The 13,393-nt window shown below is 34.0% G+C and overlaps 3 protein-coding genes and 1 long non-coding RNA gene across 4 annotated transcripts; 2 read left to right on the top strand and 2 right to left on the bottom strand.

Annotated features, from left to right (window-relative positions):
- Positions 1-287: 287 nt before the first annotated feature.
- On the top strand, positions 288-727 carry LOC117234838. Its single transcript, XR_004493577.1, has 2 exons — positions 288-486; positions 608-727. It is a non-coding gene; the product is annotated as an uncharacterized LOC117234838 (long non-coding RNA).
- A 57-nt stretch (positions 728-784) lies between these two features.
- On the bottom strand, positions 785-3,236 carry LOC117234828 (Bardet-Biedl syndrome 1 protein homolog). The gene is made up of 7 exons (XM_033496394.1): positions 3,193-3,236; positions 2,910-3,084; positions 2,631-2,840; positions 2,258-2,553; positions 1,920-2,169; positions 1,663-1,842; positions 785-1,586 (listed from the first exon to the last, which is right to left on the bottom strand). Exons 1-7 carry the CDS (start codon positions 3,204-3,206, stop codon positions 960-962), a joined length of 1,752 nt encoding a protein of 583 aa, XP_033352285.1. The 5' UTR covers positions 3,207-3,236; the 3' UTR covers positions 785-959.
- A 512-nt stretch (positions 3,237-3,748) lies between these two features.
- Positions 3,749-5,622, top strand: LOC117234832 (protein WVD2-like 1). Its single transcript, XM_033496406.1, has 7 exons — positions 3,749-4,307; positions 4,376-4,466; positions 4,557-4,683; positions 4,756-4,884; positions 4,952-5,029; positions 5,102-5,260; positions 5,350-5,622. The coding sequence occupies exons 1-7, from the start codon at positions 4,061-4,063 to the stop codon at positions 5,521-5,523; spliced, it is 1,005 nt and encodes a 334-aa protein (XP_033352297.1). The 5' UTR covers positions 3,749-4,060; the 3' UTR covers positions 5,524-5,622.
- A 2,152-nt stretch (positions 5,623-7,774) lies between these two features.
- LOC117234826 (protein dispatched) lies at positions 7,775-13,299 on the bottom strand. The gene is made up of 11 exons (XM_033496392.1): positions 12,875-13,299; positions 12,584-12,760; positions 12,379-12,504; positions 11,642-12,262; positions 11,173-11,560; positions 10,883-11,084; positions 10,398-10,785; positions 9,747-10,325; positions 8,784-9,084; positions 8,417-8,717; positions 7,775-8,328 (listed from the first exon to the last, which is right to left on the bottom strand). Exons 2-11 carry the CDS (start codon positions 12,719-12,721, stop codon positions 8,094-8,096), a joined length of 3,279 nt encoding a protein of 1,092 aa, XP_033352283.1. The 5' UTR covers positions 12,722-12,760; positions 12,875-13,299; the 3' UTR covers positions 7,775-8,093.
- Between the last annotated feature and the right edge of the window lie 94 nt (positions 13,300-13,393).

Genomic DNA, 13,393 nt, shown 5'->3' with positions numbered 1-13,393 from the left:
CTACAATGCTTAAGAGTGCATGAATACTTTAATTTCGTCGGTGTTAAAAACTTCCGTGAAGCGCGCACGTGGGACAACTGTACTCGAGATGAGCACCATAGTAACTGCCTAGCGCAGTCGCCCGGAGATAACGTTTACTCCTTGTCCTCGTCTGACAGCAGAAGCTGCTTGCGCGGGCGGTGTTGCTTGGAAAGCGATGGAGACGACGAACGCGGAGCTGCGCTGGCGCAACAGAGCGATAGTGACCTTTGTGACGGTCTAACGAAAATACCATGTGTTGGATCGTTCGCGAAGAGACGCGATCGCGAGAAAGCGCGCCAAAGAGAATCGTAAATTCCCGTTACGATTATAGAATCGACGCCACGAAATGATCGATCCCTTATTTCGATTAGGATAATAGAGGTGGTTGAATTGATCATAACACCGAGAATAACAGATTACAATGCACTGTATTTCAACAACTTGTAGACAAGATAGTTACGCACGGTACGTATAGATATAAGTCAAACAGATGACTGAATTGACGGCCTTAATTGTAAAATAGAAAAGCTGAGGTTTATGACAGTTCCTTAGGATTATTACGGTCCGACTAATTATGTTTGCACAGGTAATGCACCGATGACTCGCCAACACCACGATATTTTAAACATTTCGAAGAAACATTGTATTCATCTTAGCACAGATGAAATATGTAATGAGAGGAATAACAACATATAAAATACACAAATGAGATGGACAAAAATATAATTACGATAACAAGAGGATAGAAAGAAAATGAAGGGAATATCCTTAGCGCAACATTTTCTTGGCTTTTTATAATACAGTTACAAAATTTTCTTCAACATTTCCCAATCAATATTTACACAACGATATATTATAATACTACAACGTAATATATGAACATTTTTATACAAAGCACATAAAAAATATCTTTTCATAGACTTCTACTTTCTAGAAGATTAAACTTCGATATCTTCTTCGGCAGCAGGTAAAACTACCGTGGTCACAGTCACTGGTTTCGTCTTCGATTTCTTACACAACAAAATCTCTATCCTTCCGGAAATGTTACTCTTCAAAATCGCATTGATCATCATAGGAATCGAAATGGCGTTTGGTAACAAAGGTACGTCCATCACTCGTGGTTTCACTTCCGTGTTTTCGCTTCTGCAAACGATGTACAGGTCCGTATCGGACAATTGGTCGGATACGTTCGTCAATAAAATACGAATCTGATAATTGGGTCCCAATCCCAAAACGGTAGCTTCCATGGTAAGCAGATGTGGTCCCGCGACTTGACTATCGTTCAAAGATTCGACTAATTTTTTGGCTACCATCAATCTCAGTCGAAGAAGACCTTGCTGAAAAGTAGAATGAATCTTCTTCGCTTCTGACCTTTCTCGTATCGTTTGCTCAACGAACAATCGCGTTTTCTTCGGTACTAAAAATTTGGTGCTATCGGTTGACGGTAAATTGGATATCGCGTTGTGAATATTGAAGTCCGCAGTCCGTTTTAGAATTTTTACACACAGTCCACCTCCCACGGTGACCATCGCCATCGTTCGTTCTTCTTGACCCATTTTACCGTACTGTTTCCAAAAGACAATGCACAATATTTCTATCTTATTAGTATTCAACTTGGAATAATAATTATTCGTAAATTACCTTCATCGCAGAAACTGGTTCCATGATTTTTAACGTGTCCACGTGATGTTTCCCGTCGTACACGCGGATGCCATAACCAGCGGTACTCACAGCGAGCAAAGAAAGGCCAATTTGCGGAACTGGTAAACTCACCGAATCCAAAATCGCACCCGGAACACGAACATGCCAAATTTTAATTCCCTGTATCAATAATTTATTATTATCTGTAACGATTCGAGTAAAGATATACATGGCTGAAGTAAAAATATTCTACGTACCTTCCTAGAGAAGCCGATCAAAGTGCTATCCATGATGGTAACCGCGACGCTTCCGTTATTAAGGGCTGAAATGGCTACAGCCGGCGATGCTAATTTTTCCCAAAGTTTCACGGGTCTTCCTCTTCTTATCGCGCCTATCTTACCATCTCTTCCAACAATTACTACACTCCCATCGCCGGTCCATAAACCTGTACACGCGAAAGCGACCGGCGGCCATTCCAACAAATGTTTATCCATAACAGAAAATGTTCTACAACGAAAGAATGGCGAGCGAGGAGCGTTTAATCTTATAATTTTTCATTATTCGTATAAGAATCGTTTTTAAAGGGAAGTGGTACCGAGGATCCAAAATAAGTACTTCTCCGAATTCCGTGCCCAGCACGAGACAACTACTCGCTGGATCGTTCCATGAGTCTCTTCGAATCACAGAAATCGCGGTCAAAGCATTACTTTTAATCAGTGGAACTCTTCTGTATTGTTCCGCGAAGCTAGACCTCAAATTCGGATCCATGGATAGGAATTTTAGTGTTCGCGGTGAGATAAATCCCGCTCCGAGTTCCTTTAACAATAAATCCAGTTCGTCGGCCAGTGTTAACACGTTCAATTCCTCGTCCATTCCAGCCTTATGCCAGATCTACGAATAAATTTATTGTTTCAACTTTGAAAATCAGAGACGCATTGGTCACTAAGAAATCAGAGAATTGCCTGTACCTCCCGTTCCTTCGGGTGTACGTCAATGTGTGGCAAACAGTACTTAAAATACGGTCTCATGTTTTTGAAGATGTAGACGCTAGAACCAACACCCACTGCCAGTACGGACGATCGAGGTTCTCCATTTTCTGTGTAAAATCCAACCACTCCACAGGGTGGATCTATCATGTTGTGTTCTGTTATCTGGTCACCTCCTTTATAAACTCTTATCTAAAGATAAAATATTAGAACATCGAGAATTCCGACATTTTTTTAGCTTTGAAAATTCTATTTCATTACTTTAGGCGAATTGACACCGAGGGTCCCCAGATCGACGCAGACGAGTCTAGCGTCTCCATCGCCGCTTACATCTAGCATATCGAGCGCATTTGGTAAAGTGTATAATCGGGTTGCTGGTTCCCAAAGCGCTTCCAACCATCGACTGGTACCAAGATCACCAATGTTATGTCCAGCTCTAAAAATTGCACGAAATAATAAAAAGACGAATGTACCTATCACGTTTAATCGCGATTAAGTTAACGTTGAATAGAAAGGATTGAAAGAGAGAATCATTTTTTCTTACCGTAAACCGTGCATGTTCGAGAATCCTTTCTTTCTTTTTTTTTTTTTTTTTTTTTTAATGTTCACGACAAACCGTTATCTTCAATCAAAATGCATTATTAGTACGTCTGTCTAAACGTTTACCCATACGCATTCTATGTACAGTAGCAGTATAGCGCAGCGTATAATAGATAGATCGTCATGTCGTTATTAATACGCCGATGAGTCTTCTTGAGCTGAAAGAATTCTTTCTTCGAATTAATCTAAATGAACACCGTGGCAATTGTAATTTTCGAATGGAGGAGAGATCGATCATATCGGGAAATCTGTTTAGAAAACTCGCCAAACAATGAAACAATACCAATGAATCGCGCTTTGTTGTGAACATTTGTATCCATAGAAATGTTCACGTGCACAGAATATCAATGATCGCGCGCAGCTCGTCTCATTTAATATTACATCGTAATGAATGAGAAGTAATTTATATAACAGATATTGTAGAATTTTAATCAATATAAGGTATCAATATAAGATAAACCTAGATTATCTTTATGATAGATTAGATCGATGAGTCGATCGTAAAATTCAGTTTCTTACTTTATGTTTTCAGGTAACGTTCCTATTCTATGTTTTCAGGTAGATTCTATTTAAAGCATTGTTATTGTCGCGTGTTTCCTTTCCTTCGAAGATTAAATCCAATTTGACCTTTATATAGCTTGTATATATAAAGCGGATTTCGAGATGAAGCATGTTTTCAATGAATTCTTCGCCGGGTAGTGAAGCATTTACATCGAATTTTCGAAACCGATAATTGTTGACCCTTATTGACAAAGTTCATTTTGTAACGGTTTCTCTTAGAATTAAGAATAATACGGACATACTCGATAATAATGGACGCAACATTCGAACAAACATTAACACCGGTAGGAGCCACGAAGAATGATTCGAAAATACCATTCTGGATATTTTGGCAGGAGAACGTAAAACCGAAAACTGATGACACCAATTCGAACCATCGATCTGGACATTGTTGGAGAAAATATAGAGATTCGAGAAAGGATCACAATTGGGACGAGATTGAATCTCCGCAATTTGTGGATTTTTTTAATCCATCGGATATAGGAGATTCGTTTTTCAGTAAATAAAAATTATAAAGATCGGACAATTCTTGAATCCTGGTGTCCATTCCTCTTTATTATTTTCAGGCAAAGCAATTGTAACTACAAGCACGCCAAATCAGGGTCATACAAACACAAAACATCCGAATATGGTAGTAGACGATGAAACGTTGACTGCGTAAGGGTTACAATTGTGAATTTCTTTAAATCAGATTTAAGTTATTTTCTTCTCATCTGATAATAAAAAATGTCACTTAATATCTTTTAGATCTCTAAGCAATTTCTATTTATCCGATATAACATTCGATAATCATGAAAGAACATACGTAAATCGTGATGATTCTCAGGGGCAAAAAGAGAAAGAAAACTATGTGGTTCATAATGCTAGCAAACTGGTATGTCAATTTACATAGCTGATATTGTCATTATTATGATTGATCTGTAAAAGATCGAGGTTAACATTTTAGGAGCCTAAAGCTAACGTCAAAGCATGTAATAAAACAAGAATGATGCAGAGAATCGGGGCCGTATACCCCTTCACTTTTAATTTGCAAAAAAAAAATACGCAAGAGGGAAAACAAGAAAATATTAAAAAGGTATGAAAATCACACCCTTTAATCTTACAGGCTATTAAAAGGATATATACTTTTGTATTATTCTTAGATATTGAAAGATGAGAACAAAGCGAAGGGGGTAGAAAAATCAAATAATTGCAATAAGAAAATGAAGAGGAGTACCGACGTAAGTATAAACAACATCAAACTTCGCATTAACAAGTAATAAATATATTTTTCTGCTTTTGAAATAAACCAGCTGTGGAAGAAACCACCATTTGTACCATATTTGTCAAAACAGAAATTACCACCACCAAAATCTCCACCTTTACGTACAGCGACTCGAGCGCAAGAAAGAAAACGCTTTGACGAAAATATGCAGGAGAAGAACAAACAAAAAGAGCAAATGATACAAATGGTAATAATATTCTGTAATTTTGTAATTAAATAATATTCTGTTTTCAATATTATAATATATATCCTAAGAAATATGTATATATATAATAGGCAATTGCTGCTAAGAAAAAGCAAGAGGAGGAAGAAATTGCATTACTAAGAAGACAAATGGTTCATAAAGCTCAACCAATTCACAAATATAAAATTGGTTTACCGCAAATTAAAAAACGACCTTTAACCGATCCTGTAAGTCCGATAGTATTGAAACGTCGTCGCCGCATATAAATATTTAAAATATATATATATATATCTCGGGAATAGTATGGCACATTGTAAAAGATTCTGTATCTCATTCGTATCAGTACATTAGTAATTACGTTTGAATTAGATATTTTTCTTTTTACTCCCTTCTTTTCAAATAAATATATTTATATAATGATGTAAATTAATAATACTTGATATTACACCTAGTAATATAGTAGCACATTCATATACATTTTGACTCTATAAATTTTGTCAGTAAAGGCAATTTTCTTAGATCTGTATCTCTAATTTCTCAAAATAACATTTGTTAGGTCCCTGAATACGGGCTGAATTCCATCCCTCGGACCGTAATAATCCTAAGAAACTGTAGTATAACAAAGCATTTCCTTACGGTTATTGCCTCATCAGGTAAAAAGGGGCAAACGTTTTCCCATAATAGATTTCCACCCGCAAGCGACCAGTGGTGAGGCGATCGCCACCCAACAAGAGTTCTCCTCTGCGACAGCATCGTCACCGAACTTCTCTCGTTTCTCATCATCAGATCAGTCAACATTTTTTCACTGGCTTTACATTTTTAACTCGGTCAACATCGCTGGTCACCTCTATTGACCTAAACGAAATAGGGGATCGATCATTTCGTGGCGTCGATCGTATAATCGTAACGGAAATTTACGACTCTCGTTGGCGCGCTTCCTCGCGATCGCGTCTCTCCGCGAACGGTCCAACACATTTCTTATAAAACATAACAATTATTCGGAATATACTTGTAAATGCTAAATAACTGTTAGTTAAAATACTAGAAAAAAGTTTTTGTAGATGTAGATATGATATAGTGAAACTTAGATGTAATTTTTTATAATTTATATTTACCACAGCTTATGCTGGATAAATATTAACATGAAATATTTAACATACATAACAAGCTCGCTCTAATATATTGTAACATAGATATCCATATAGTATATATATATATTGTAGATATATGATGAAAGATTGCCAGTGTGCATTCTAGATTAATATCGATATATATTTCTAACATACGATAGTTACAAATATTTAAATAATTGATAAACACATATACAGTAATTACAAAAATGAATGTTTTTTAAGAGCATAAATTCTTATGTTTTCGAAGGCATGATGTTGCACTACATAAACTGTCAATTCGTAGCTTCCTTTTTAAAATAACGAAATGTGTATAAGGTGATGAACTTCATTTTCTGTTACATGCAATAATTTGCAATATTACAAACTTAATAAAAATAATTAATCAAGCTATCGAAAAACATAATAAATATTCATTTAATATTAAATATTGCTGCTATACGTAGTACTAGCTGTACTACATGACAGCTCAAAAGATATTTCTAGATAAATGCTTCTGAAAAGAAAAGTTGTTTTAAATGTTGTCTTATATATTCAATAATATCTATTGATAAAAATCATAAAAACCCGTCAGTCTTTTTTTTCTTTTTTTTTTTTTTTTTAGTATATACTTTATACAGTTTATAAATATAGATAATTTTGAAACAAAATCATGTGTGATATCTATACCACATTTCGTTACTTTTTCTTAAATTTAATTGCAGACATACACATCTTTTTATGAGGTTGAAAGCATTATTCGGTAAAACAGCTGAATCGATACCTCGTTATTTTTTAATATGTAATAAATTCATTCATTCCATTAAATTTATTGTAATATTTTATTCGAAAACTAAACAGTCTCTATATGTAAACTTTGTTATGAATTTTACAAACCTATATCGGAAATAACATTTTTTATTTCTTTCCCTTAAACTGGTATAATAATTAACATATTAAATTATTCGTAGAATTAAAGTCTATTTATTTTAAAAAGTTATTTTGTAATATATAAATTTAATGTTATCAAAAAAGGTAACTAAACCTATTAATACTCAAATGTAAAAGATATCTATATCTATGTCAAATTAAATATAAACGAATAATAGAAAAGTTTTAATAAAAAAGTTTAAGTTTAAATGCATTCATAGATATGTAAATGCAAGTCTAACAGTACAATAATCTATCAGTATCATCAGTTACTGTTACGTCCGGTGACTCTGCGTAGTCCAGAATCTATCCCTCGATCGGGGCGGTCGATAGAATTAGTCGGACCGCAAGGAACAATCCTAGGATTATTGCGGTACGCAAAGTGTCACCGGACGTAACAATTACATTAAAGCTACATCTATGAATATAGAGCAATTTCAAAATTGTTTAGAAACCGAAACTAAAATAGATCGTAAAATATAAAACAGTCTGCGATATATTTGGCACATAAAGCCTGACTCATATCACAATGTATACAATATGCATATTCTTGCGTAACTGATAGGAAGCCCACTGAATGTTAATGATAGGCAAATATACGAATAATTATCCTAAAACTATTTTGAACACAGCCAATGACACATTAGTCACACACATTATCATAGATTATATAGGACATAAGTTATACATGAACAAGTAAATTCATCGGTTTAAAATCCGGAAGTGTATATATCATATCATAATTATTTTTTCCCCTTTTGTCTAAAATATGCCCATCTTATCACTTAATCTTCATCTTACTGAAGTAATGCTGATGACGGTGATGGAGGTAGCGATGGTGATGGCGGTGGTCTTGTGAAAGTTTCTATTTCATTACAGTGGAATTGACATACTGTACTAGATGTACTTAAAGTAGATTCTGACCACATTCCTCTTCCTTTAATCTTTCTTCTAGCTCCACTATTATCTGTACTTGATTCAGGCACATCTCCAGACTTGTTCTTGCGAAGATATTTCCATAATAGATTTAATCTGCATGAATTTGAAATGTTAAATTATATAAACATTTTAAACTGATACTTGCGAAATTACTTGCGAATTACAACTACGCGTTATTTACCTGGGATATTGAAACTGAGCAAACTGAGACGATGGACCTATTACAGCTAATACCGAACATAAAAAAAATGTAGCATATATCCAACTTATACTCATTACAAGGAACAAAAAGATTCCAATTTGTATATATGCTAATACACACGAAGGTAACATAAGAACACCAGCCGCACCGCTTGTGAGAGAAGCCATTAAAGTTGGACCAGCCATCTGTGCAAGAGCCGTTTTTACTTTATCTTCTTTCTCTTTAGAAGTACATGCTCTGTAACTTACTACATAATGTAAACTAAAATCTACAGTCAAACCTAAAAATAATATATGTTCAGTTATGTACATTATGAAGATTAAAATTACCTATTATTAAAAAATACCTATTGCTGTAGATATTGCGACACTTTCTAGGACATTTAATTTCCAACCAAGAAGAATCAAACCAGCAATTGTTACTACAATTGCTGCTCCAATTGTTACAATTGCATACAAACTGATAAGAGGATTAAATGTTACTAAAGCTAACACTATGAGAGCTAGAACCAATGAAACGCCCATTGCCCAAAGCGTTCCTTCGTACAATGTTCTCTGTAATTCATAAAATTCTAATCTACTAACGAACCAACCACCGCGCATTCCTAACGGAGCTTTTTTTAACTGATTTTGCATCCATGTTTCAACCTGTAAAAAATATAATTTTTATTAATGTTTTATCAATAACTAAGCATTATGATTGCTTCCAAAAATATGAAATATTAAAAAACAAATATATATATATATATATATATGTCGGAGACGAAAGGACGTCGGAGCCGCCCATTGGAACTTCAGGATAACCCCCCGACATTGTAATCTAGACTACTAGTCTATCTAGTATACTAGTCTAAGCTAGTCTACTATAGCTGTAATTAAACAACCGTAGTCACCCAAGCCGATTGTAATTGTCCGGGATTAGTGACAGTGAGCTTTGGCTCGGGGCGACAGTCTGTCGCCCAACGTAGCCGCGGTCAACGGGACGAGCGCTTCGTCTAACAAAGGTGTGGAGTGATGTTATGACCCTCATTAAAGGAAATACCCATAGAGCTACCTGACAGTAAATACCTGACAGTAAAACATGCCAACGGTTCCTTCGGACAATGAATACCAAATGTTGAGGCACTTACACAGCACAAAGGCACTTCCGTGCTGTACGAAGATGGATAACTTCAGTGACGAATCATTACCTACCCCAAGTCCTCGCCGCGATAGCGACTCGAGCCCGGACTCGGATCGTGACTCGGATCATAACTCGACACATATATATATATATATATACATACTTACGAAATACGATTTTATTTTACCTGATGAAAAAACTGATCCATATTTGCAAATGAAAGGCTATAATTATATATGCTGTCATACTCGACGACTAGAGCTTTAATTTTAGGCGTTGGCATTATTATAGAATTTGTTTCATTTGATACTTGTAATTGTTTAAGATTTGGTTCATTCAAAAATTTTAAACCAGCAGAAACACCATTACGAACCCACAAATACGATGGAGTGCTATATAATTTTGCATTTGCTTCAACCGCACATCGTTGTAAAGTGCTAGCATTATATGGAAATTCACTTTTTTTACAACACGGTGTATAATTAATATGTGAATCAATGGGATCTTCACAACGTCTTTGCATCCAATGATGTAACGATTCAATAAAACAGTTGGGTAATAAAGGTCCTAATGTATCGCGATAGAAAGGTTGAGCTCGTAAATCGCGGCAAAATTTTTCAAGCCATACTTGTGATTCTGGATGAGATACATCAAAAGATTCATCCCATTCTGGCGTACCAATTAAACTAGGATCTAAATAATTGCCATTATCAACTGGTTTAATGCCCCATACAAATCTTAATGGTAACACATCTTCATTATCAATCTGCAATTATTAATTATTCAAAATTTTTGTGAGAGATACATTAAAAGAAACTTTGTAATTTTCTGTACATACCATCCCATGTTTTTCAAACCAAAATTTTCGCGAATATACTAAATCATATTTTTCAAATGGATGAGAACTATCAAATAATTGGAAATCAGCAGTATCCGGCAACTGTAAGCCAGGGTATTGAAAAACAATGATGCAACATGCTATTGCTATAATACCTAAACTTAACGACCAGCACCATCGAAAATTTATAACTACCCTTGTAAGGATAGTATTAAAACCTATCGTCATTTTATCTCCAAATAATCGTAAAGGTCGAATAATTTTTCGTGTTATGAAATTTGCAGGAGATAAAACGCCTAGTTTGAATCGTTCCGACACAACGACACATGCCGGCAGCCAAGTAATCATTAAGAAGAAGTTTGCAATAACAGTCATTCCTGAAAATAGACTGTATTTATGGGATTAGTAAAGTTCATATTTCTTTATTATTTTTATATTATCTTTCCTTAATATTTTAATATTAGTTAAATAATTATTTCACATACCTAAAGCAATTTATAGCGGTAACGTTACTAACAACTGATGCAAAAAATGCTACTGCAGTAGTTAAAGATGTAACAAACATAGATGGAACAGCATGTTTCATTGTTTCTTGCACCAGTCTGACCAATCCATTATTTGATATCTTTTTTTCTTTTTCTTTCTCCCAAATTTTACAATATATAAATGCATCATCTGCTCCTATTCCTTTAAAAAAATAAAATTGTATGTTAAATAACTTTTATTATTAAAAATCGTAAATTTAACAATTTTCATATATTCTTTAGTTTCTCACCTACAACAACGACGATTGCCAAGAGATTCATGAATGGGAAAAACTTGATATGTAAAATTAAAGTGTAAAATGCATATGAAATGCCAAGACTAAAAATTACAGCAATAATGGTTGTGACAGTTAATAGAAAAGAACCAGTATATGCCCATATGCAAACTGTTACAAAGGCGAAACCAACAAGCAGTAAGATAGAATCTGACACTAACAATTGGTTAAACAATGTACTTTTTAAACCCAATTGCATGCCCTTCACGCAAAATTTTCCATAGGATAGATCATTATCACCAAGTCCTTTATAAAAGTCTAAAGTTGCTGAGCTTGTAGCAATCGGTAAAAATAACATTGCATACTTCAACGTTGAGTTTTGTTTATTTTGAGGATCTTGTCTCTAGAACAAAATATGAAACATTTTATTGACAATTGTTCTATTCTTCATAATAATTTCTATGATATAAAAGTTTTCTCTTACATGATCTGAAATAAAATCAATATCTAATAAGTAATGCAACAAGTGATAGGCTGCATTGTGCGTATAGCATTCACTTGGAACATGTTTCTGACAATTTAAGTCTTCTTCACAATTTGATGTTAGATGACCATTTTTATAATAATAAACACATTGTTTCAAAAGAGTTTCTACACGGCTAAGATCGTTTTCTGTTACACCCAGGCAAGAACTTCGATTAGACAGAAGTGCAACGTAATTTGCCGGTGACCAACTTCTGCAACACTTTTGTCCTATATTATTATGTCCTATTTGTGTTTGACATAAAGAAGGAAAGTGTGGGTTTGATCTAAGTTCTGCATCAATATAGCATTGCGCTAGTACACCTTCCATTGACCATAAGTTTGAATCTTCAGACTTTCTACCAATAACCACGCGTGCATAACCAGGTAATGGTAGATTACAAAAAAATTTCTCATTTTCAATATAGTCTTGACTCGCATTTTTATTTTTTAGCTCTATTAGTTCTTCCCATTTATCTTTAATTTCAGCTTTATTTACTTTTTCTTCTTTATTAGTTACTTGTTTTTGATACTTTTTCTTTCCTTTTCTCTTATTTTTGGGTTTTGTTCTTACGTTTAAGTTCTGAAATATTGTAGTGTTAGTTTGTAAATCCAATGGCTTATATTTTACGTGCAATATCCTAAGCAACTTATACACAGTTAAAATAATATATTACATACAAAGCTCGACAGACATACCTGTTGCATATAATAATAATGTTCCAAAGGATTATCAATCAATTGACCGCTTGGCTTATTTGATTCTAATAAGTTTTGCCAAGCGATAAGTCTTTGTGCTAACATTGTGCCTCTTGCCTCAAAACCCTTAACAGCACAAATAAGGTATAAATTAATAAAAACATTATACATATATTATATTTCTACCTTAATTTTATATACTTACTAACTGAGGATCAGAGAAGTCAGGAAACTTTTTAATAGCTAAGGGAACAATCACACATGTTGAAGAAAAAATAAATATTGCCATTAGAATGGTATAAGGATGATGAGCTATTACTCGAGAAATCCACCATATTTCCATTTTGACAATTATATCTTTTTTAACTTAAGTCATATTTTCTTATAAATTATTGTAATATACAAGTTACTAAGGCAGGATTGTCTTAATCTTTGTCTAAATCATACGATGTTATAGTTTTATTTTTTAAACAATTTTCAGATTGGAAAAACTCACATTAAAAATTATATTTTGTAGTATAGTACTAGCGAAAATCAGTTTTTGACGCGTATAGTTCAATAATGAACCACTGAATAGAACATGTACTATAAATAACTTGAAGTTTCATACATTTTTATGTTTTCTTTTATTGTAATCGTCATTAAATTTGTAATATTTTCGCATAATCATTTTGTCTATTTTTTGAAGACTTATAACTAACTAATAGATATAAATATTACAAGAGTGAAATTATGGCCACTATTTATGTAAGGACTTCGAAATATAAACGTAATTTTATATAAAACATTGAAGCATGGTTGTTCAATTTAAAAAGCAACATGGACTTCCCACTTTAAGGAATGGCACGTGTTCACATTGCAGTAACAAATGGGATGATCCGTAGAGACAACGATCGTGATCCGTAGGCTATGGTGGATAGATATACATACACATGTATATGTACATATACAATATACACTAGTATACTGATATATATATGTACATATATACGCATATATGTGTATAATTCTCTAG

The sequence above is a fragment of the Bombus vosnesenskii genome, unplaced genomic scaffold (assembly GCF_011952255.1).
Source record: "Bombus vosnesenskii isolate JDL3184/JDL3185 unplaced genomic scaffold, Bvos_JDL3184-5_v1.1 scf7180000013309, whole genome shotgun sequence".
In the NCBI taxonomy this organism is placed as follows: Eukaryota; Metazoa; Arthropoda; class Insecta; order Hymenoptera; family Apidae; genus Bombus; species Bombus vosnesenskii.
The sequence above is the reverse complement of the archived record's forward strand: the minus strand, read 5'-3'. Positions and strand labels throughout refer to the sequence as shown.